Source organism: Halichoeres trimaculatus, unplaced genomic scaffold (assembly GCF_033239565.1).
Source record: "Halichoeres trimaculatus isolate MK-OKI-2021-1 unplaced genomic scaffold, fHalTri1.1 fHalTri1_scaffold_14, whole genome shotgun sequence".
In the NCBI taxonomy this organism is placed as follows: domain Eukaryota; kingdom Metazoa; phylum Chordata; class Actinopteri; order Labriformes; family Labridae; genus Halichoeres; species Halichoeres trimaculatus.
Genome location: NW_027437192.1, coordinates 21,644,025 through 21,669,021, shown reverse-complemented (window position 1 = coordinate 21,669,021; position 24,997 = coordinate 21,644,025). Strand labels below are relative to the sequence as shown.

The window sequence follows — 24,997 nt, the reverse complement described above, 5'->3', positions numbered from 1 at the left end:
AAGATGGAAATAAATTAGTTTTTAATAAAGGAGGCTGTCCTGTGTGTTTTTTTTCCCTCCTGCGACAGATTCACTTTGATGTGCATTTATTCATTTTGACACACGGAGCACGTTGTGTGGAGTGCAAATGACAGCTGTGGACACTAATCTACTGTAAAAGGGAGGCCGACCTTTGGTGCTGCAGTGTACAGGACATCAAAGCCTCTAATCAGCTTCCATTGATGGCTCTGATGCAGAGGAGAGATGAAAGACAAGGCTTTCACTCACAAACCTGATATGCATTGAGTTTTTCTGCATCTTTGGCCAGTATGTAAAAAAAAACTGAGTCACTACAGCACAGGGTCACTTTTCTGTCTACTCGAGCTTTTTTCATATCTATACTTTGGTAATAGAAGAAGTTTACCCTGGCATTATGAGACTGTAGATGGTGAAATGTTTAAAATGAAAAATATTCCTGAGTTAATGTTTGTCTGTCTGGGTTTACAGACCTGGTAAAAGCATGGACCACACTGAAGGTGTCCAAAATGAATCCAAAACCTTCAAGCAACCAACAAATCAACATGCTTGTGGGATTATGAATTATGAATTTACTCTGAAAGACAGGCACAATACAGCTGCTACACTTCAAATACACCAGATAAGTCTGCAGTCCAGCTCCGCTGCAAGCTGCAACACTGACAGACAGCTGGAGTAACAAGATCGAGGAGTTCCCAAGCTTCCCTCTCCATTGATAAGCCTCTCTTCAGTCATGTTGGGCTGTAAAACCTCAAACCTGATGACCTCTGGTCTGGCTCTGCTCATTCTGTCAGTTTGTTGTTGTAGTCGAGCTAAATATGAACTGATGTTGACACGTTTTATTTTGAAAGTCACTAGCTGCTTTCAGGTAATTTCCGTACATGACTTCTTGTCCAACTCAATCTTCCCTACATTAAATTTATGGGTCAAAACTCCACGTCTGGCAAAAATAGGATAGCTGTGCATTACCTGTGACCTGCCAGACCAACCTCGCAGCCGGACTGCAAAAGAGCAGATCCAGCAGAAGTTGACACATTGACTTGTATGGAAGCCTGTCAGATCTGGTGCCGTAATGGAGCTGAGACAAACTGGAGATGCATTTGGTGAATTCAAGCCGTTAACCAAGGAGCCAAAGATCTGCCTCAGCTTCATTTCTTTACCTCGAGCTTGGTTGAGTCATTCTGCAGAGACTAAATGGTGACATCACTGAAGCGACATTTCACACAGTCCCAGGCCTAAACTTTTAGAGCTCCCCCTGCTGATTACCTAAAAAATGTTGGTCATAAACCTACCTATTCCATGTTAACAGATGGGACATGGGTCACAATATAAAATATACTTCTGATTTTTTTTTTTTTTACTTTCTAATATGTTATTTCCATAAACATACTTATTTCTTGTGTTTATTTTGATAGTTCAGTTTTATGTCATTTCTGCTATAAAAAGGGTATACACCTCAGTCAATCATTTACTTACACAACTTATTCTGTCCTTACATTTGCAACATTACTGCTCGAAGTCATGCGCTCACTTCCCAGCAGATATTGTGTGTTGCACTGAGTTTCTGTGCAAACAGAAGTTTTTTTTGTATATCAGAGATGCAGAGAATTCAAGTAAGGCAACTGTACCCAGAGTTGGCAGAAAAGAGTGCCTCACCATGAAACGGCTTTTACCAGTCTTTGTGGTTTCCCCTTTCTTTCTGTTGACTGAGTATATGGCTGACTGTGTTAGTTTAATTGGGCTTTGTTATCTAACAGAATGTAATACTGATGAGAAAGCAATTTATGTGTGTGAAAACAGCATCATTTTTGGGATAAAACCACTACACAGTCAAACAGCCACTTAGTATTTACAATGTGAAGCATGTTAAAAAAGCCTGCCCCATGAGATTATGCTCAGATTTTACCTGCTTGAATAATGTTATTATATTTCTGTCTTAGCTGTTGCCAAGTGTGCTTCAGCCCCAAAGGATTGCACCTAAATTAAATAAATTAAACTAATTACTATGTACATTTTAATAAGTTTAATTTATTAAATTCAAACAGATTGTCCATGTTATGTTATTGAGATTGCAAAGCACTACATTTATACTTACACATTGACCCAATCAGCAATTTTCTCCCATGCTGGCCCTCCCTTTCTTGCAGGTGTTGCTCTTTTTTTCTTATAACATGCTTAAACTTCATATGAGCGCATTAAAGTTTCTGGTTGAATAAGGGTGAAAAGCGTGTCCCTTCTCCTCTCTGTTGCCATGGTGTATCATTGAATCTGGGCTCCATTGATGATGGCTTTTTATGGTTGGGCTAAACACTTAACTCCAGGTGAAACTGCTCTGAGTCGATTAAACTAACTCAAATCAGCTGTTCTGAAACCAAAAACTCAGAGTTTTCTATCTCAAAGTAGATCAACTCACAGTTCAGAATTAGACTCAAGGTTTAAAACTGCTTTGTGAAACAGACCCCTGGACTCAAGACCAGCTCAATATGTCAGCACCTGTGCAGTGGTATTTTGGCTTCATTTTTATACGACAGAGAAGTAGAGTCCATCTTTGTACACACAACACTCTTTAGATTCAGAAAGAAACATCCCAAGTGTTTCAGGGTTTAAGTTTTTTTTCTATGGAAATTTATGATAAAGAATTTTCCTTCAAGGCTTAATTACTTTTTGTTTTCTCAGCTCCAAATTTGAATTTCCATAAAAACTTACCACTTACACCCTCAGGACAGAAAGTGGTGACCTTTCTGCTGGCACAGTCCTCCCCCCAAAACTTTTAAAATGCCATCTACCAGTGAGTGACTAATTGCCTGCAAAGGAGATATAGTCCCAACATTTATCAGTCTTTAGGTTTGGAACCATACAGACATGCTTAATGTAAACATGTAACACTGACAGATCACATGAGCACAGTAGTACAGTCAATTATGACACTCCAGGAAAGGTCATAATGGAAAAAAAAGACTCATTTAACACAAGTTCAGAAAAAAAGCAGAAGGTTTGCCAAAGAGTAAGTCCACATGGGTGGGTAGAGACTGGGCCTGCTTTGAAACCTGATTGGCTAATAGCTGCAATTTATACGCTGCAAAAATGGAATCTAAGGAAATGTTTATATTTTTTCTTTAAGACAACTGTATTGTTGGACTCAAAATAAATCACATTTTCTTGACAAGTCCAGAAAAAAAAAATATTTTAAAAGCCAAAAATTCACTGAAAATGTGTTTTTTTTTTTTTCCTGCATTGGCAGATTTTTTTTTATATTTTATTCATTTTTTTTTTTCAGGCATCATTTTTGTTTTTTTTTTTCCTTTTTTTTTAATTTAAGAAATTTTTTGCTTGACGGTTCGAGTGAATGTGGCTCATATTATTATTTTTTTCTTTCTTTTTTTTTCAACCAAAAATAAGACATAAACATTTGTTTCCATTTCAGTTTTTTTTTGACCACTCAACATCATAAACCCAAACTGTGATTGGTCATTTCTCTCATGCTTTAATGCAGTAACCTACCAGTAACTTCCTTTGCCTTTCAGTGAAGCATGTTGCTTTGTTACTTTGGAAATCAAATTTTTAACAAATAAAATAATCGGTTGCTTCTCTGTTGTGAATTCTAAAGTTTAAAACATATAAACAGGAAAAAAACATCTGTATGATGCCTCATACTGGTAGTCACAACAGATATTGGTGGTGAAAATGGACCAGGGAACTAATATAAAACTGCACACGCACACATACTTGATCCCACCCCTGCATGAGTCAGTTCCTGAGTAAAGCCACCTCCATCAAAGATCATGCACGCCCCTGCATTTGTCATGTGTCTTGATGATTGAGGCCGCCCAGTTTTTAACAGACTGTGTTTAAGTTAAAGACTTTAAACGTTTTCTGTGACTGTAAGAAACTGAAGTGATACTTACAAAGACATGTAGACGTCAACCTCGCTGTCCTGAAAGAAGCTCAGCATCCCCAAACAGACACAATGACTTCAATGTGTAAGAGCTATGTAGTTTTATTGGTCTTGAGTTAATTATGCTGAATGGGCAGCTAGAGGGACATTCTTTGTGTGTGCTGCTTTACATGGTTTCCACAGGACACAAAAACAATTTAGTTATAATGTGAGAAATGAAAAAAAAAGTCAATTAACACATTAAAACGTCCACATTGGAATCTATTTAAAACAAAAAGAAGAAAAATGAGACCTATTCCGTTTGTATCCAGGAAAGTAAAGGTCTAAGGGTTAAAAATATTCTTTTAAAAAAAGAAAAACACTAACAAAAAGGAATAAGGTCAGACAGTCAGGTTTTGTTTGGTTGAAGAGGATAATGGTCAGAGGCACTGGTTCAGGAGGGGAAGGAAGCAGACAGCTTTCCTTGAAGTATCAGAGCAGAAAATGTCCTCTGTGAGGACCCATACATACAGACTCAAGAACATTAGCAGAGGAAGGGCCACATCTCCACATTCAGAACAAAGGGAGTATCACGCTTCGTTTTACAGTAAGCTCAGGAGGAGCGAGTCCTCCGCTGTGAAGAAATGCATTCTGAGGTCCAACTTGTTCGAGTAATCGTGTAGTTAGGGAGGGGGTAAGAAGTTCAATGGCGCCCTCTCTGTGTGGAGCAGGGTGCTACAGTTAAATACAACATGACAGGAGACGACATGATGAGGAGACAGGCATTAGATGAGAAAGCATACAGCATCAGCTCAGACAGAGACGAGTAAAGAGACAGAGTATCGTATGTGTGTGACTGGAAGAGCCACAGTCCATATGTGCAATTTCATAGCTGACGGCAACTCTGCAGACTCCACCCACCCGCTGACCCCAAGTCATTTTTTGGATCATCACGTCCTCTCAGTGGAAATTTAACAGGTAGAAGAGGAGGAGGACGAGGAGGAGCCAGTGGTTTGCTTGCTCAAAGATCGTTCGGGTTCACGATGGTGAAGTCAGAGTCCTTGCTGTGGGTGGAGCCCTCGTCTGGGCTAGAGGAGCCTGAGTTTGGGCTGGCCATGAGTGGATCATGGAAAGTCCCTGCGGCGCCCTCTGGCTCCAGTCGCACCATGCCGCGCCCTCGTCCAATTGGAGGGGTGCGCTCGGCTGCAGCTCTTCCACCTCCCTCTCTCCCTCCCTCCTCAGCCGCCTGCAGGTCCCCGTCCTGGGACACCAGGATGTAGTCGTCCCAGTTCTTCCCCTCTGAGCCTAGAGAGGATGCGACCTGTGCAGAGATGATAAAGATTATGTCGAGGACAATCCTGCCTCAAATATTTACTGCAGTCTGGGTGAGCTGGAGCAGGAGATGTGTATCCAACATAAGACTGTATAAGCAATGTGTGCTGTTTGTTTGGCCCTGAAGCTCACTTTATTTATTCTACAAACCCCAGCCTCCAGGGAACATGCGACTCACTATTTTCATTACACAGTTGTTGTTTTATGCAGCATCTTTTGTGGTTTGATTAATCTCTAATGGTAACAAGCTTTGCAGTCACATGACCTAATCCTGCAAACAACTGAGGTCTGGTGCAGAATTTTCATACAGGGTTTCGTTAAAGGCACAACATCTACAGACACTGTGGGATACCTGATCATGAGCTTACGGATAGGTAACACAAAAGTCCAGCAGTCTAAAGAGGACTAATGAATGAACCTGTTGGTCAGGTGGTGTCATGGCCTGCTCCTCTTCCTCCCTCTCATCCGTGCTCACGCTCCCGTCCAGATCAGAGTCCCGCTCTTGTCTGCTGTGTCCCTGCTGTTGGAGGTCACTGAGGTGGTGGTTGGCACTCAGGGCAGTCTCAGCAGCTGCTGCTGTGGAGGTGTAGTGATCATCAGCGATGGTGATCTCCTCATTCTCTTCAGCTTCCAGCTGGCTTTGGTTGAAGCGCAGCGCCCCCTTGAGGATGTCTTTGATCTGGTTAGATCAGAAAAACAAAAGGGGGACAGGAATGTAAAGAAAGTATGATGACAATATCAAACTAAAAAAACCTTCATGTGGTTGTCGGACTCACTTGTTTGAGTCCAGCCAGCGACACTAAGACCTCATCCTCCTTCTCCAGGTTCTCTTGGAGAATCACTTCCTGGATTTTACCTGTGGAAGTGTTAAAAGCTGTTACTCACTGAGCCTCAAAACCAACATCAACCCCCCCATTCAGAATATATTATTCCAACGAAACAAAGCATATTATTGTTTTCTAAACACTGGTCCTGTGTGTGAGTCACAGCCAGAGGGTGGATGTTTCTGAGACTTACTGATGCCACTTTAAAGAGGACAAACTTTCAAGCTAGCAAAACACCAGCTGACTAGTTTGTCAATTAAACATTTTTTTTTGGACTCTGCACTGGTTTGGATTTAGACTGATTTAAGCTTATTTTATAAAACATAGCATTAACTAGGGGTAGGCTGATATTAGTTTCTCAGTTTTGATATCAATTACACCAAATATACCTAGCTATCATTAGTTCATGAGTCAAATAACCAATATTTGGATCCAATATGTATTTATAAAAAAAAAAAAAAATTCTGTACAAGTTAACGATTTAGAATATTACTAACTCTGGATAAAACATTATTTAAATGGCAAAAATTTAATAAAACAAATCGTCAGGAGTTAGCAGTTTACCAGGGACACCATCAGTAAAGGTGTGTCCCCTGTGGCGTCTGGCCAATCAGATACTTTTTTGGGTGGGATATTAGAGGAGATGGAGTGGTGAGTTAAAATCAAGAGGCAACATCTGGTTAAAAAAAATGAAATCTATGCAGAAGTTGCTGTTCATTGAGAATCCACATGAGGCTGGCTGCAGAAAGACCAGAAACCATGTACACACCCAGCCAAAAAAATTACTTTTATGGTGTTAAAAACATGTTTACAACCTGGCTCAAAAACGTCTTGGGTCTGAAGTACCAATTTCGCTATCGGCACACACTGTATGGTGAATTAATTTGTTCTTCTGATTGTCCAATCAGAGACACAACACAGCTCATGTGACTGACAGGCGCCCTGTCACTGTTAAAAATGAAGCTCAAGGCTTGTGTCATATCCAATATGGCTGTGTCCAACGACTGCTTGATTTCACCGTTTCATTTTAGGATCATACGGGTGACGTCCATATTTTATAGTCTATGGTTAAAACAAACCCAGAAGGAAGGAAACGATTGCAGTAGAGTCAAAGTAAAACACTTTAAAGAGTAAGTTTTATTGGTGAGGTACGAAATAAAAAAATACTAGAGGTTGAATACATGCTCCTTTAATCAGCCAAAGCTGATTATTTGTTAATCCCTACTCTTAAACCATTCAAAGAAGGCCATTGTTTGCTCAGCTGATTTGTTCTGCTACATGTGGCTCAGACGGTGCTGAGAGGACTCAGAAGTTCAGAGTCAGGATGTGTTTGACTGGACAAACTTTGCTATGATGCACTGACATCTGAGTCCGGTGAGCAGAGTTATACTGATGACAGTTTCTGTAGAAAACAAAGATTCAAATCTGCTTTTATCTGACACTCAGACAGACTCAGATATGTCTGACTGGTTAATCCTCACTGATAGTACTGCTCATCAATAAAACTGACATCCAGATACCCCTTACTTAAGAGCATCTGTGTTCACATGAATTTATTTTAGTTCAATCATAAAAGTTTCAGAGCATCGAATTTCTCACTAATATGACACAATTTTAGGCACGTGTAAGAAAACACCTGAAAGATGCAGTAGTAGCAAAAGCTCCTTAACATGAGATGAGAAAATACTGACTGGATTAAACGAGCACTTAAAGTAATATAACAATTAAACATCTAAGAAGGCAGAGCTTAACCCGCGCATTTACTCGACACTTTAAGCCAAATTAAGTTATTCAGACACCAACACGTTTGTTTTGTTTCACAGAAGGCCTTTCAGAATAAAAGATGTTTGGTATCTGAACTAACTGATGTTTAATTCGTTGGAAATGCTTGTGGGAATAAAACCATCTGTCGCTGATGTACTCACAGATGTGAGTGTTCATCATCTTGGCACAGTATTTGCTCATGGCTTCCAGGTCGTTGATCTGACCCTGCAGGAAAGAGACCTGGGCTTCCAGGTCCTCCTCCTGCGGAGAACACACACACCAATACACAAACATGTTAAAAGAGATCTGATTAAAAGCAGTGGAGGAGGCAAAGAGGAGCGTAGAAACAGTTAACACATGGACATGTTGTCTACATGGGAGGGATCAGGGCTGAAACTGTGAGGTGAAGGAGTCTCACTTGCTGAGAAAAGGACAAACAGGAGGACGCAGCGACAGCCTGACAGTAACAGTTTAAAGGTTATCAGCAGGTGGAGCGGCTCACCGTCTCTTTCTTTCCCATAGTCTTGCTGTGGGAGCGGGAGCGGGTGATGTTGAAGAAGGACTCCTTCTTGTTAGCGGAGAGGGGCGGAGATGAAGTGCTGACATCACTCCCTCTGGAGGGAGGCAACGGCGGGGAGGCGGTGGACTGGCCCCGCCCACCCGAGAGGCTTTCTATGCTGGGTGAGGAGCTGACTGTCCGCGAGCTTTGGCCTGAGGGAGGGACAGAGGACACCAGGCAAGATACAGAAAAGATGAGACTGAGTCATTACAAAAACGTTGACTGTGTCACGGTTGAATCCAGTCTCAGAATCAGTGAGTTTGAGTTTATATCTTCAGCTTAAACAAATGCAGCAACATATGCTCAAATAACACCAAGACAAAGTCCTTATATCTGTAAACCTGCCAGAGAATAAAGACAGGGGGATTAAGGCTGCTTTAATGATGAAACAAAACTAAAAGTAAAGTCATGGCAGAAAAAAAGTTGTTAGTTAACAAGAAAAAAAGTCTTAATTCATGAGAATAACCTTGTTAAATTAAAAAAAAAATACCTTTACATTACTCAGGAACAAAAAAATCATAGATTTACAAGAATAAACTCATGAATCAGTGTGATTTAGATCATAAATTATCATGAAAAAGTCTCAGTGTCATGAGAATAAAGCTTCCTGCACTGATAAGAGGAACATGGATCAGACAGACAGTGGTTGTAGAAGTAAGAACAAGCTTCTAGTTAGTCTTCTCCTCTTCAGAGGAGACACACTATCTCGTACAATCGGTTCAGAGTCCTTATTTGGATATAAAAGATTTAACATGTCCCTGAAGCAGGCAACTGGCTGTTCTTTAATTCTTCCCCTTCAAAATAAAACACAGAAAGCTGTGACCTTTTTTTCATAAACTGAAAACTTTACTAAATGTTTACAACTTTACTCTGGAAATAACAAGACATTATCCTTAAAATCTAATTGTTTTTCTCTGAGTTTAGCCTCAGTTCACAGCTTAGAGCAGGGGTCTGCAACCTGCGGCTCTGAAGCCTCATGCGGCTCTCTGACTCCTTTCCTGTGGCTCCCTGTAGATTTGAAAAAAAAAAAAAATAATAATAATGAAATAAAGAATTTTTATTTATAATTTTATTATTAAATAATTATTTGTCTAATTTTTTTTTCAACTTTTTGCATTTTTAAAAAAATATATTTTTCGTAACCTTTTTGCAAATTTAGAAATAAAAATTCAAATTTTTTAAAGATTTTGCAAATTTTTAGATTTCATTTGTTTTTTAATTTCTGCATTTTTCCCCAAAATTTTAAAAAATAATTTAAAATGGAGCAAGTTTGCAAAAAGACAGTTATTTATTTTTCTATTTTTTTAATTTTCAAATTTATGAAATTTTAAAACAGTTTTAAAATTTAAAATATTTTGCATCTTCAGCCATTTTTTTGTGCTTATTTCTTTGAAAAAAATCACAAACTTACTGAAATATCTTATTATCTATTTATGAACTTTATGATATTACATAGTTTTCTACATTTTCAATTTTGCAAATTTATTGAAAATAAAAAACTGATACATAACGTGTACAATTTTATAAACACAAAATATTCTAATTATTCACTGGATTTTTAATATGTTTCAAATTTATACACTTTTTAACTTTATTGTGAAGATAAAGTAGATTTTGTGGCTCCTGAATAACTTTTATGAAAGTAAAGGTTGCAGACCCCTGGCTTAGAGAGTAAAGCTGTTGTGTTTTGCGACCTGTGAACTCTCTTTCTCCTCTCTGTTTGGGGTCTTAAAGCCAGCTGAGAGTTTGAACAAAGAAATTCAACGAGCAGATCTTAGTTTGAGTTTTTTATGTCATATAATACCGCTGTAACAGAAAGTCAAAGGAAGAGAAAAGAAATAATAAGATGTTATAATTACATTTGCATTTAAATGACGCATTAATGAAATATAATTTAAAAAGTTAATTAACTTTGGTTCTTAATAACTGTGTCCTTATTCTTTCTTTAACTCATGTATCTTAAAAGTGTTGAACTTTTTAAATTAACTTCTTGTTTTCACTTCTGTGATGTTATTTATGTCCATGCAATCCAAGTCTTCAGATCTGACATTTTAAACTTTTACTTTTATTTATAACTATTTTTTCTAAAAAACAATCATCATTTTAAAAATGTGTTACTATAGCATGTTACAATATGAGTACAACATGTTAAATTTTTGTATTTTTATTTGAACATACTTATGATGTGAGCCTGAGATAGTTAAAGCTGTGGAAGACTCTTGTTTTCTGTCTTGTTTTTCTTTGCCCTTACAAACACAACACACAGCTAAATCAAGGAAGCTAGAAACACACACGTGACATCACATGACAAGCTCCGGAGGACATGCTTAAAGCAACACAGAAAGCTTTCGGCACATCCACCTTGTTCATGCTGTCAGATTCATCCTCTGTGTTGAGCTATTGTCTCCCTCTGCTGGTCGCAATGTGTAATTACATGCTCTTGAAACTAGGGCTCATTCATAGTTCTGCATGTATGTAAATGAAGAAGCAGGAGTACATGAAAAGCTATACATGAAGACATGCAGCAACATGGAAAGCTCAGATGAATGGCGGCGAGCAGGAAGGCGTGCGTCACACAAGCAGGGGCCATGGTTACCTTGTGTGTCAGTGTGAGTCTGTGCTGGATTAGAGACCTGAGAAACTCCACCTGGAACTACATCTAACACACATGAGAGTCAAACCTGAAGCTGTGGCGTCCACACAAACTGCAAATATTCTGATAATTTGTTGTGATGTTAATCCCTGCATGCAGCTGATCAAACAGTTACACAACAGCCAACAGAAACACACACAGGCCATGACCAGTCAGCTGATTTCTGTTAACGTGTGGTCTGGCTCACCTTTGCTGAGGTGGACCGGCATGCTCTCGGACTTGAGCAGGCGGTAATGCTGATTCTGAGTGTGGCTCTGAGGCTGTGGAGGGGTGTGGCCTGACGGGGGCTCGGCGAGCGGGTGAGGCAGGACAGGCGCAGGCACCGCTAAGGGGGATGTGGAGGAAGAAGAGGAGGAGGTGGAGTGGACCTCGCTGTTGATTGGTGAGACGCCGCCGGAGCCGCTGGATATGGCCGGGGAGATGAGCTTCCTGCCGAAGCTGAGCAGGCTGCTGGAGACTTTGTTGATGTTGAGGGGGGCGGTCTTTGTACTGGAGCCAGTGCTGTGGAGACGACAATAAACACCAGGCTGAATAAGAGAAACAAAGACTAAACACACTTTCTTTCATCAAACACATTTATGTGTAGATTTATTCCTATTTCCAGGCACGGTGCTCTCTGTTTGACTGCTGCTTCTGCACAGTGGACATAAACTGGCAAAGACCTGAGAGAGCTGCAGCAATAGTTTCCATCTCAGAGAGCAATTTCTAGAAGGTTTATGTTGTATAAGAACAAAACCCACTTGGACCATTGAAAAATAAAGCACTGTCTGACAGTGTAGTATTGTTGATCCATGTTGGTTACTTGAAACAGTTTCTCTACAACAAACATGACCACGTCTTGCACCCTCAAAGCTGGAGGCTGTAATTTTTGTTTTCTCTTAAGCTATTTTATGCCTCTAATCAGAGAGAAGAGTGGATAAAGTAGGAAACAAGGCAAGAGCAGGAGCAGCATTGCCAGGTACCAGGCATCGGTACCTTATCAATTCAAATGTGAAAGGTACCCATCCCTATAAACAACACCTCTTCAAATAAACAATCTCAGGTTTGTTTGTGTCTCTATTCTAGTAGGATGTACATGTGGTATGATGCATCGTTACATCCCAACTCTAGGCTGTAGTTTTTTGACACACAAACACATTTTCACATAAGACAAGGACACAAAAGTTTCACTGTGACAGGTTGCCAGTGAAAAAGAAAATTTAAAGAATCTAGAGGTGAGTTTTTTTTAACATCAGGCTGTTTTCACTGAGTAATCTGATTGGATAAGAAGCACATCACAAAAAAACAAAACAAAAACTAACGAAAAAAACCACAGCACAGTCTCTAAACTAATGAGTTTAATTTGCAACTGGTTTGTAACATGACAATATTTAAAAAGGACATCTGGGGATGCAGATGGCTTTGCGGTTTTGGTCAAGCCCCATGACCTTGAGGGGTAGCCCAGGTTTGAATCAAACCTGCAGCTTGTTTCCCACTCGTCAGTCCCCACTCTCTTCCTATTTCCTGTTTCTATCCACTGTCCACTCCTTTCTGATCAAGGCATAAAAGCCCAGATAGTTCAACAATGTTCAGAATAATGTTCCTCATGTAAAAGTGCAAGGAATCCTAGGATTTTACAACTTTCAGACCATAAAAATTGAGACCATCTAGAGAGTTTCAGCGAAAAAAAGGATAAGGCCAACGACTGATGCTGGAAGGCAGTACAAGTAGTGCATTAAAAACAGACATGACTCTGTAGTGGGAGTCACTGCATGGGCTCAGAGTCATGTCCAGACACCACTGTGTGTGAACATGGTTCATTGCTGCAGTCACAGATGCAGGTAAAAATTGTGTTTTTCAAAAAGGAAAACATAAACATGACTCAAATATAACTGAAATTCCTCTTATATATTACTTAAAATTCAGAAAACAAAAAATGTGAATGACTTGAGTGAAAGACACACAGACAAGAAACAGAAACAACAGGAACTTCTGCAAACAAACACGACTAAAGCCGCTCAACAAAACAGACTCTGCATACTAGCCTGGTCGATTGTAGAAGCAGGTTTGGTAAAACAGGTCAGTTTTTAGTGAAAATGTATAGGTTTTACTTTTTTAAAAACCTTTTTAACACAAAAAGTGATGATGGGTCAAATAACTGCTGTGAATTCTAGGAAACCACAAACTTTGCACAGTCACTTCAAGTCTAAAGTTTTTCATGTCTAGATCTAATTTCTTTTTCAAACCTGTGAACAAAGTGGAAAATTTCATCAAGTTGTGTGTTTTACCGTGTTTTGTTCATCAGGTCTGCTCCTCTTGTTTTGTAGTAATCCAGGTTTTGTTGAAACTGGTAGTTGACGGGTCGTGGATTGTTCTGGAAGAAGAAGAGGAGGAACAAGATAAACAACAAATGTTTGAACAAATTTACAAGTCAGAGAAAGAAGAGCAGAAGTCTTTTCTGGTGTCGAACACAAAACCTGTCATCTCACCATGTGTGTATTTCTGCCACGGCGTGTGCACGCCTGACTTCACAAACAAGCAAACCCGTGTGTTTTGATGCTTGTGAGTCAGTTCGTATGAGCAGCGAGCCTCATTTCTGCCCCCGTCACCCCCCTACTGTTATTTACCATGATGCCCCCCTCAGGTGTGACTGTGATGTGGACATGGTGTGACATAGCTGTTCACCTGAGGGAGACGCTGTCATGGCTGATCAGCACCTTCCTGGATTCTCCTCTCAGGAGAGCAGCAGATATGAGTGTTTGAAGTTGTTGTGTTTGAGTTTGCGGGTCAGTGCATCCAGAGGAGCAGCAGAGGATTATTTCATACAGAGACAGGGAGCTGTTCGCTGAGGTTACTGCACGGGTAATGATGGATTTAAGACGCAGTATGTCATAACGAGTTTCATATAAACATATATCAACATTCATATATTGTTTGGCGCAGTCCTGTTGGCTATGGCTGCCTTTTGCAGCAGCTCTCTCTTCTTTGTCTGTTTCTTGAAATTTTTTCGTCTCTTTTTGTAATCTTTGTATTTGGAGTGGATCATTACTTTGTATGGCTCATATGTTGGTCATGGACACCAAACTTTTTGTAGCTTCAGTGATATTTTTACCATTTTTTCTCCTGTGTTTGTCTGGAGATCCTACATGTAACCATGGCTGCATTGTTTACATGTGAACTCAGCTGTTAGCAGCCTGTAGCATGTCAATGCTAACTGGTGTCAGGCCTGATGTCTTCCCACAAGGTGAGGAGAAGGAGGTGAGGATGACGTGCTGGTTTTCAGGTGTGAGCTAAGAAGTGACGACATGGACCTGTCCTTCCATCCATCGTTATTGGGAACGTAAGATCTATCTCCAATAAGATGAACGAGCTAGCTGTGCTAACCCAGCAACAGAGGGAATACCAGAGGGCAGAGTAGCATCATGCTATTCACAGACATGGCTAATGGAGCTGACATCAGACACCGGCGCTGTGTTCGGGGAGCTTCACCTGCTGTGAGCAGACAGGATCCAGGAGACAGAGACTGCACAGACTGTTGAAGAAGCTCAGTCCTGGACCCTGTGGAGGTGGAGGCTGGCTGAACTGGACAATGATGGACAAGCTGTCGTCATCTATTTTCTTGTGGACCTTTTTGCACTTTCTATACACTTTCTTACTTTTGTTTTTTTGATTGCTGCTGTGACTTCAATTTCGTTGTACTTGTTATAATGACAATAAAGCTCTATTCTATTCTATTCTATTCTATTCTATTCTATTCTATTCTATTCTATTCTATTCTATTCTATTCTATTCTATTCTATTCTATTCTATGTGAAGGGAGGGAGGGAGGGAGGTAACAACAATGAAACAGGTGTGTGTGTGTAAAAGTACTAAATCCTCTTTCATAGCAGCGAGACAATATGGATACAAATATCAGTGAAGCATATTTTCATGTAAGCTGAGGTGGAAAAATGTCCAAAAGTGTGAATACTTTCTTTTTATTGGTCTAGTCTTGCAGTCCTTATTGAGAAACATTTTAAATGGAGTTTCATAATTTAATAAAAGCAGCTAACAAAGTTAGGCAATGAAGTTTTCAGGAATTAAATGCTGCTTCTGCAACTGTTTGTTTCTGCCACAGATTGTGATCTGCTGACAGATTTCAAAAGCATACAAATCAAAGTGCAGAAGATAAAAAAAACAAGCTATCTTGCTAAAAACTTCAGACAGTAGAATGAAATTGTAAACAAATGTATGGAAAAAGCTGGTAAGAAGGTGCTTACCATGTTTTCTTTCATTTCTCAAGCCACTATCATGTGTAAACTTTTTGTTTCTATTTGATCAAAGTTTTGCTATTCATGACTACAAAACTGTTTATGGAAAATCTAAACTTTTCTTATCAGAAACCCAGAGTATTGAGTAGGGATGCATACATTCACCGCAAGAAAATGAAATCAAAGCAATTTCATTAAAAAAAAAATATTTCTCATAGAAATTGTCTATTCAACTAAATATGAGCTTCATTCACCTGACAAGGCTAGAAAAATGTCTTGTGAAGATATTGATGTCCTACTTCATTCTGTTTTGTGAAGTAGGACATCTGAAGACATTAATAAATTATTTCATGAAAACTTGCAAAATAATTTTTGATTTTGTAGATTTTTAACAAGTAACTCAGGCAACACTTTTGTCTTTTTATTTTCTAAAATGGTCAGATGAATGAGGCTCATTTTAAATCTAATACAATCATTTTACTGAGAATAATAAACACTTTAAATGTCAGTTTTTGTAGTGTAGACAGCCGTGTAAACTGAGTGAAACTGTTAGTATCAGACAAACGTCCATGTCCATCACTGACACATCAGACTGAATCTCTGTGATGCTGATTTTCCTCCAGCGCAGGCATGACAGTGACCCTGACACTCTTCCTACACTTTTTCTTATTTGTACGAAGAGCTGGAGAATATGAAAGCACTGTTTTGTTATAATGAATCTCCTTGTCTGATAAATTTGGCTTTTGCTTAAGTTTAGATGTGTGTTTACAAGGCATCATTTTTAAATGGCAGTCATATGGTACTGTTTTCATTTGTTCTTAAAATACAATTTTTCAATACAGCAGTTAATGCCTAGAGCAGTGTTAGAGGTGGGAGAAAAACAAAAAAATTTTTTTGTTTGACAATATCAAAATCAGAATTTTATCATCTCTCAAAATTTATTATTATTATTTTTTTTCCAAATTCAGATTCCTCATTTCAGTCTGTGTTTATAAACTGGATTTGAAAAAAGTTACCACTTTTCTCCAGCAGAGGGTGAAATATTTCTCTCTGACTCACGTGATGTGCATTTTATGGGAAAATATGACTCCTGATATTGTCTGTAGACATTATTATCATTATTTGACTTTTTCCCATGGTCTGGTGTTAAAAAAAACAAACAAACAAACAAACAAACAAAAACTAAAAATTTTCAATATTAAAGACTGGCAATTCAAATCAAATCGGCACCCCAAAAATTAACAGAATACAATGAGAATAGCATATTGTCCCAGCCTTAATCAATGTCTATTTAAAATCCTTGAAAGTGCAATTGTATGTTTTCCTTTTAAATTTTTTTTTTTGCTCCAAATGTACCAAATTTACTTTTATTTGTAAAAAGATGTTTCTCATCTATGTTATGTATATATCAAGATGTTGTTCTCCACTTGTCTAAATAAAAGTTATAAAATTTTAATAATAATAATAATAATAATAAAAAGTTGGCTTTTGCTAAACAAGAAATGGAAAAATCTGAATGAAAATGAAAAAGGTGTAAAAATGATAGAAGTTTTGGAAAAGTGGGATTTTGATGATGTAGCTAGAATACAGTGGATGAAAGATGCTAAGAAATCTGTCGAAAACAATTCCCTCCTTAGCACCACCTGTTGTCTTTCTGTGCTGTAGTTATGGTTGGTTTAGAAAAATTAATAACTAAATAACTATCCTTAACGTGTCATAGTGTCTTTTCTGTTGTTGTCTTTGAACCTTTAAATGTTTCACTCATTCCCACACCACTGTGGGAGATGATAAAAGGCTGTTTCTGTGACTCGTCTTGACCCTCTCCGGTGGTGGATAAAAGCATCGAGCATTACTCCACATGAACACTTGACCTTGCTACCGAGGGTCTGGTTTGCTCGTGCAGGTCACAAAGAGGCATCAGCTCCTATTTCTGTCCACCTCCTCACTGTTCACGTGCACACTCTTCATGCTGAACGTAAACAGCTTCACACCCTCGGAGGAACTAGGAAGTGTATCTTAATTAACTTCCTGCTTTTGTTCGTGGCGAGCTGCGATGTGATGTGTTCTGTCATCTAGAAAATGTCTTACTTCTCATTTCTGTTCACAGTGCACTTCCTGTTTGGGAGGAATTGTGGGTAAGAGGCTAACAGTATTAGCCATGTTCATCAAAGCCTTGATATCTAATAACATCTCTTTTTCTGGTTAGCAGATTTTCTGAGCTTTATTCAGAGTGACACACTGCAGATAAAGACCTTATTTTCTATACTGAAATATTAAACCTGTTTGTATCTGTGCAACTTCCTGTTTATTATTAACTGAATTATCTGCTTCACTGGCTGCACCTGGGCCTCATGTGTTTACAGTAAGTGCATTTAAACCCCTAATGTGTAACCACTGAGGCGTGAGGAACAGAAACAGACGTTGCCAGTTTTAACTTTGCTTTTTACACCTTTTTTTTTATTTTTTTTTTTTTTTTTTTTTACACTCAACAAGCTTTTGGGTTCACTCTGTCTGCCTGTTCAGACTGTTTTTTTTTCTGTTTAGATTTCACTTCTGCAAATCCTCCCCTGACTCAGCTGAAAATGAGGGAAATCATTCTGGTCTCTGCTCTTTGTACCTCATAATGAAGGCACAGTCAGCCAAAACATTCAAGCTCTGGGAGAAATCTACTTTCAGTGCAGTATTTTTCCTTTTATCTCCGATTTAACTCAAGATCACTGAAGCGTTAAAACCAACTTTCAAGGAGATTTGAAGAGCAACACAAACTTCACCTTGAAAAAGACTTAGCTATTGTTCTTGGAAACTAAACCAAAAGCCTGATGATTTCACTAATAATGCAGGTGACTGTTTGCTTACTTTGGGGTCTCGGAGGAAAAGCGCCTTCTGCAGCAGAGAGTTGATGTCTCCTAATGGAGGGTAGTGCATTAGCAGGCCCAGGCAGGTCTGGAAGTTACTCGCAATCACTGAAACAGACAAACACAAACACAAAATCAATTTGGACATTAAATCTACAATTTTCTGGAAAAGTAAGAAAATAAAAGACGTGACCTGCATCTCTTGAAGAACACAGTCAGAGATATTAGAAAGAAAGCTCTCCAGTAAACTAACTAGACTGCTTTAGAGACTTTCACGCCCAATCAGCTCCAGATTAAAATGTGTTAGGAATTTCTGAATAACAATCCCAGACTTTGGACTATAGTTTCATGCCTGATTAACACTCCTGGTACCACAGCTGATAGATTACGTTCATAAAATTGACAAGTCTATTTGTAGTCTAAGCTCCTGGGAGGAGTTTCAGACTGAGATCAGTGCTGTGCCACTTTCAAAAGCAGACAGGACCATCGAATCAAAGACCATAAAATCTGTCAGTAGGTTCCAGCACACTGCTAATACAGCTTTTGTTTACAGCACGTATAGATATGAATATTAAGAACTCACTGGAGAGGTGGATTTTGATAAATATGTATGTGTGTGTTGATTTAAGTGTGAGAGTAATGCTGGGGGATTTAGCGTTCTTACACAGGTCATGTAGCTTAAACATTTATTTTCTTTTATTGGGCATGCGAAACGCTGAAAAAAGCTGTCAAAGAGTTGTAAATTTTGGATGGTACCTTTAGCTAAGAGACATAAAGTTGTCAAATAAAGGATTTAAACATGGGACATCTTCAGTAGGGAACAGACTTCCCACTAAAGTCATCTATGTGACTCATGTTTCAGTGAATGCAGTCTTTTTTCCTGAAACATAAAAGTACGTACTTTTATTAGACATCATTTAGAAAAATAAATAAATTAACAATCCTTTTCTGTGTAACAAGTGCAGAGCATCTGCTGCCTCCCTTAAGTAGTCCAGATTACTCTCAGCCCACAGTCAAAATGTCAGATATCCATCATTGCTTATATTTCCTCTTGCTATGTACCCCAAAGAAAACACTTGCCTAATTCTGGAGATATCTCCAACTACGCCATTTGTAGCAAAAGCTCTATGGACTGAGTTTTTTTTTTCTGAATCTCACTCTGCAACTCTGCATCCCCCCTTTGGGAGCATAGTCTGGTATCATTCCCCCCCAGTTCTCCCACTCCTGTCCTCCCCCTGTTACACGTCACTCCTTTTTATTTTTCTTGAACGGGATGACACTGAATGTAATTTTGTTGCTCTGAAACATGTGCAGTCACGAATAAAGCTATCGTCATCATCATTAAACGGATATTGGAGGAAGGTTGTGAAGCCATTAAATATTATATGATGCTCATTGTATGTACAAGAGGTAGCGTTGTCACAGCACTTTGAGTTTCCTGGAAAAGAGGGATCTGAGGGTGAGGTTTATTTAATCTAAAATCCTGCTTTAGTTTTATTTGACCTAAAGTAGACTCTTCAGACTTGGCTGAAAGGATTTGACTACTTTCTGGAAGTGTGGTGTAGATAAAAGAACACTGGTACATGTACTTTGGTTCTGCCCCATGATTGATCAGTATTGGTGGAAAATTGATTGATTTATTGTTTGTGCTGTAAAAGGCAACTTGTGCTGTTTTCTAAGCTCTACATTTCGGAGATTGTAGGGCGTTACGTGCTTTTTCAAAACCACTGATCCATAAATACAGACTGCTATTATGACCAGATGACAGGTTTCCCTCAGGAACCTCCTTTTCTGAACTGGTTGACTGAACTGGGGACAGTAACTGCATATAAAAGCATGTCTTACAGGGCGAAAAACCTGAAGTTGGGCTTGTTTCTTGATGTGACTGACTACTCACCAGAAGTGTTACTGGTATTTGCAGCTAAGAGGGAAAACTCTGAGACATCTGAATGCGTTTAATTTCCTCAAATCAGTCGTTTATCTGCAGCTAAAAGACTGAATCTGACTAAAGACACTTCAGCAGACACTTTGCTGTAGAATACATGTTCAAGCTCTACAGCCTCTAGATTGATTCATTCATTAATTGACTGATTGATGATCATCCAGAGATCTGCTGAATTCTATTTAAAGCGACATGACTTCATCAGATTAAATGAAGTGGAGTAAATCATTTTCTTCCAGTGAAGTGTTCCTCATGAAACCACATGCTACAAAGACAACATAGGGAGGATTTCAGTAAGAAATGGAGCGTACGGGCGTCTCGGATGTAGAGCAGCATGGCAACAAAGATGTAGTCCACCAGGTCCAGAGTGATGCTGTCAGCAAACAGGGCATCCCACACCACCAGCAGGTCCTGGAGCGGAAACTCACGGCCGAACAGCAGGCGTACCCACCGGCTGCAGCACAGACACAGACACATGCTAACTCCATGTGTGCACAGCTGAGAGTGAATAAAAGTGTTTGACGAAGGGAACGGATGGATACTGACATGCCGTAGATTTGTGGGGCGATTTCCAGTCTGTTGAGGTGCATGTGCAGCTCAACGTCGTGCTTCTTCACCAGCTGGTCCTGGATGCGGTTAACTTTGGTCACGATGGCAACAGAAGGTCCGGAGTCCTGGGGCCGAGCAAACGGGATGCTGGTCAGCATCTCTTCCTTCCCCTGGAAAAACAGAGGATTACGTTTTTAACATTTGGTCGTACAGAACAGAAAGAAGCTAGCTGAGGCGGTTTGGGCGTCGGATTAGGACGCCTGTCTTTCCAGGGACGGTAGACCCTGAAAACTCTGCAGGGACTAGAAATCCCATCTGGCCTGGGACACTTCAGAATCCCCCAAGAGGAGCTGGAAAACATGGCTGTGGGAAAGGGTGTCTGGGTCGACTTGTTTAGCATTGTGAACAACCCAACGCAACCATAAAGAAAAAGACGGACAGCCTCTAAACTCATAATGAGTGCACAGTAAGGAGGATGCACAGGGAATTATGTACACCAGCGCTATTCAATTAAAATATGGTTGGGCCGTATTTTCAGACTAAGGTCATGAGCTAGGCCGCACCGATAATTTTCAAATATGTTTGATATTTATCTGGATGATTACAACATTCATTCTCACTGAGAATGACAACAGCCGAGAGAGAGAGAGAGAGAGAGAGAGAGAGAGAGAGAGAGAGAGAGAGAGAGAGAGAGAGAGAGAGAGAGCCCCCTTACAAGAGACCGGACAACAGACAACAAACCCAGGCTCAAAGTGAAACTGAAAGGCTCCGGGTTGCTGACTGCGCGCTCCACTGGCCCACTCGAGCAAGTTCAATAATGCCTTTAAAAATAACACATAATCACGCCATTTTCATACAGTAGCAAACTGTTGTTTTATCAGTGATCGGTGTGAGATCATGCCATTATTGGCTGATACAGCAACAGTTTCACCTCTGTCCCTCTGCGTGCGCGTAATGGATGAAAGGCACCGCTGCAGACAGCTCCTCTTCTCTCTCCTCTTGTCCCACCAGTGCTCTAAAAACCTCAGATCAAACAACTGAGCACATGTGGTGCATTACTCTCTCTGGTCAAATAATCTTGGTGAAATCCTGTAGTGTGTGCTGGTCAGTATTTTCAAATCTTGTAGTTAGAGTGTGCTTAAGATTTAAGAGAAGATGATCTGTGAAGATTCTCCTTATGTGTGAGATACAACCCAATTTCAGAATCTTTGAAGATTTTTTCCTTATCGGACTTGAATCCCAGTCACTCAGCAGCTGCTTTTGGGCCACACGTGGCCTCTAATTGAATAAAGCTGATGTACATCTTACAAGACACACAACATGATGTAGAGTTGTATAGGCAAAACATAAACTCGCTCTTATTGTGAAGGGGAAGGGTATCTATGAAACAACACCGTGGTCATATTTCATTCACTGTGAGTTAGCTTTAAATATTAAAGAAGTGATGAAGCAGGTGTCAGTTAGACCTCTAAAGGTGACTGGCTGCACCACGCCAGCTTCTGTAAAAAATGAACTTTTCTTTGTGTCCTGGTGTCTGAATCCATCAGGTTAAGTTTTTTTAACTGATAGACTTCCTTTCAAAATAAAACACATTTTGATTGATCACACTGTAAACAACAACTCCTCTATGTTTCGGATAAAGCAGGGACTGAAGGGAGGGATTATTCAAGCATTTCTTTGCACTTTTGTTCCCCTGGTAAACGTGGTGTGGTCAGACATAGCAGGTCTAAAACCTTCAGGATTAGGACTCTGAGATGTTAATAGTCTTACATAAGCATACCAAGAACAATGTCATGTCACCTGAGCTGACATTACAGAAAGACCAGCTGAGGGTTTGTCTTAGGCACAATCAATGACTTTATCCACAAAGCAGAAAGGGTTTCAGATCAAACTGACCTTCCTCACTTCCCTCTCAAAGCTGGAGAACCAGGGCTCTGCTGTCTCCATCAGCTGAGAGAACAAGGCACTGCAGACAGAGGCGCGAAGAAACAGAAATGATGATACAAAAACAGGCTTGTAAAGCAATTCCATTTATCAGAAGTAATGAAAATGTCTAAAATTGAACTTTTTTGTTTGAAAATCAGGTGTGTACTCACTAGGCGTCATGCTCGAGGTACTCCGGGTTCAACAAACACTTCATCTCTTCACTGTGGAAAAAGAATAAGAGAAAATTGATCAATCCTCGAACAAATGTGGAAACATTTTGCGCCTGAAGCACGTTTGAAGGCTTTTATGGAAACTTAAGGGGCTACGAAAGGGTTTTGCTGCTTTGTCAGACTGACCTGGGGCTCGCCGTCTCGCTGGCGTGCTGGAAGGCTTGATGGTCACAGTGCAGCACAAACACTATGGGAGCCAGCAGCTCGTGCATGCCCTGCAGACGGAGAGGTAGAGATGGAGGGAGGTGAAGACGTGAGAGGGCAGGGGAGAGAGATATTATGGTTCATTTGTGGTCAGTCCTGCTTTAATAGTGATCCACGAGGTTTCTAATCTGTGATGACGGCTTTAATTTAGATATTGTTAGCCACTGCCCGGCCGTGTGTCACTTCCAGTTTGCAAAAAGAGGCGCTGCTCTGGCCGTCTATTTATTCGCTGGCACCTGTTAGCGACTCTGATAATGATTAGGTTACAAAGGCATCTTGTTCTTTTGTCCCAGCTCTCTGGACACATGGAGGGACCCCCTTATTGACACAATGGCTCAGCAGGAAAAACCAAATCTGAGACATCAAAGCTCTCTTTCAGAGGCTCTTTAAAAAGAGAGACGCGTGACATTGACTCTTCAGCTCAGGGAGTCGCTCAGACTAAGGGCCGGTCGTACCTGTTTATACAGCAACTGTTCGTTCTCTCTGGCATAGCAGAAGAGGATGTCCGTCAGCTTGGTCCTCACATCCTCGTCCTGGAAGTAACGAATCTCAGGGAACCTTGCACAAAAAAATTAGGTGAAAAATAAGGAGCGGCGTTCTTTTTGTTGACATCAAAAAGCTGTAAGGTTTAAAAAACAGAAATAAACAGAAAGAGATACTGACGTTCTCAACACATCCTGTTTGATCATCCCCTTCAGCTCTTTGTCTTGGAAGAACTTGTTCCACAGGCTCTGGACAAAATAAAAACACAAAGCGTAAAAACATTACACAGAGCCCTTGAGGACTAGCAGAGCCATAATGGCGCTACAATAATAAAAAGTTAGCATTATCTATAAGTGACTGGAAAAACCAATCATCTGTGGCTCAAAGCAAAATGAACCAACTGTTTTCTCTTGACTTGAGTTTGAAAAGCTGTTTCTCTCTTTTTTTTCATCTTTATTGTCTCTGGTGTGGAAACAGAAAAGGTGAAATTTAATTTGACATTTTACAAAAAAACAGAAAACAGAGTCTGAGCCGTGTATCTGCTGGTATGTACCCCTAAACTGTATTTTTACAACAGCTTTTTAGAGACGTAACTGTACCACGTCTGCCCAAATGGCTGAAACAAATTAATCCAGAAATTTAAAGAGACCATTTTCCATCATGTTAATCTCCACAGGCACATCTTTCAGTGTATTTATAGAATCACAGAAGAATCTTTTTCTCCAGCCAGATATTTCAAATAAACGCATGGTATTCATGCTCCAATAAAAGAGATACACACTCAGTGGAGAAAGCCATCCCACTGCGCCCTCATTCCAACATTTATGCTCTACTGATATGTTACATAACCTACCATATGCCCCCTGATGTCCCACAGCGCTGAGCATGAAGATAAATGAGGATAAACGGGCAGCAAGAGCAGACGTATCTGTGGGGTTATCAAGTCAGCACCTTACACTCCTGGTGCTGTGTTAAGTTTGGGCCATGACACCCCATGGAGGCCTGACAGATAGCTCTGACTCCCAGGAACAACCCCTCCATGCTATCTTTAACTCCTCACCGTGACACACCCCAAAATAAAGAATGATTAAAAACAGAGAGAAAGTAGGTAGAGGACACCCATCATTTTTGTGCCTTGTGTAAGTTTTCTCTTTTTAGGAGTAAAGCTGTTTCTGATTTACTTCCTTTGGTATGCTCTTCAGTCTGAGTTATTCAGCAGCTCTGAGTCTGAATTAGGGAGGAAACAGTTTATGAAAAAAATCTAAAACCGTTCAGTTTTACGTGTGTGCTTTGGTTGGAGTTCGAGGGTGTTCCTGTGGTGTCCTGCTGTCACAGAGCACTTTAGATTCAGTGTGAGCTCTGATGACGGTGGTAAGAAAGTGGAGGATAAAACCACGACTGAGTGTTTCCAACTTAAAGACTTTGTCGCTACATCTAATGACTTTTCAAACCCTCTGGATAGTTTTTTTAAAGACAACAATTCTTGCGACTTTTCTAGAGTTTAGAGAATCTGAGGTTACAGTGAGTTTTGATCTCTTCAGCGGTCAGCATGTGTGAG

The 24,997-nt window shown here is 39.9% G+C and overlaps 1 protein-coding gene across 2 annotated transcripts in view; it reads right to left on the bottom strand.

Annotated features, from left to right (window-relative positions):
• Positions 1–3,979: 3,979 nt before the first annotated feature.
• tbc1d5 (TBC1 domain family, member 5) overlaps positions 3,980–24,997 on the bottom strand; it is a 37,235-nt gene continuing 16,217 nt past the window's right edge. Inside the window, exons 8-23 of one of the 2 annotated variants that reach the window (XM_074687172.1) lie at positions 23,620–23,687; positions 23,412–23,514; positions 22,879–22,967; positions 22,693–22,743; positions 22,493–22,562; positions 20,594–20,766; positions 20,359–20,501; positions 18,107–18,213; positions 13,289–13,374; positions 11,209–11,522; positions 10,965–11,027; positions 8,312–8,520; positions 7,971–8,070; positions 5,998–6,077; positions 5,640–5,900; positions 3,980–5,210 (exon numbers count right to left, since the gene is read on the bottom strand). In XM_074687172.1, coding sequence (XP_074543273.1) covers positions 4,911–5,210; positions 5,640–5,900; positions 5,998–6,077; positions 7,971–8,070; positions 8,312–8,520; positions 10,965–11,027; positions 11,209–11,522; positions 13,289–13,374; positions 18,107–18,213; positions 20,359–20,501; positions 20,594–20,766; positions 22,493–22,562; positions 22,693–22,743; positions 22,879–22,967; positions 23,412–23,514; positions 23,620–23,687 — 2,217 coding nt within the window. In that variant the 3' untranslated portion in view covers positions 3,980–4,910. The remainder of the gene's footprint in view (positions 5,211–5,639; positions 5,901–5,997; positions 6,078–7,970; positions 8,071–8,311; positions 8,521–10,964; positions 11,028–11,208; positions 11,523–13,288; positions 13,375–18,106; positions 18,214–20,358; positions 20,502–20,593; positions 20,767–22,492; positions 22,563–22,692; positions 22,744–22,878; positions 22,968–23,411; positions 23,515–23,619; positions 23,688–24,997) is intronic. The other variant, XM_074687173.1, reaches the window with a different exon arrangement.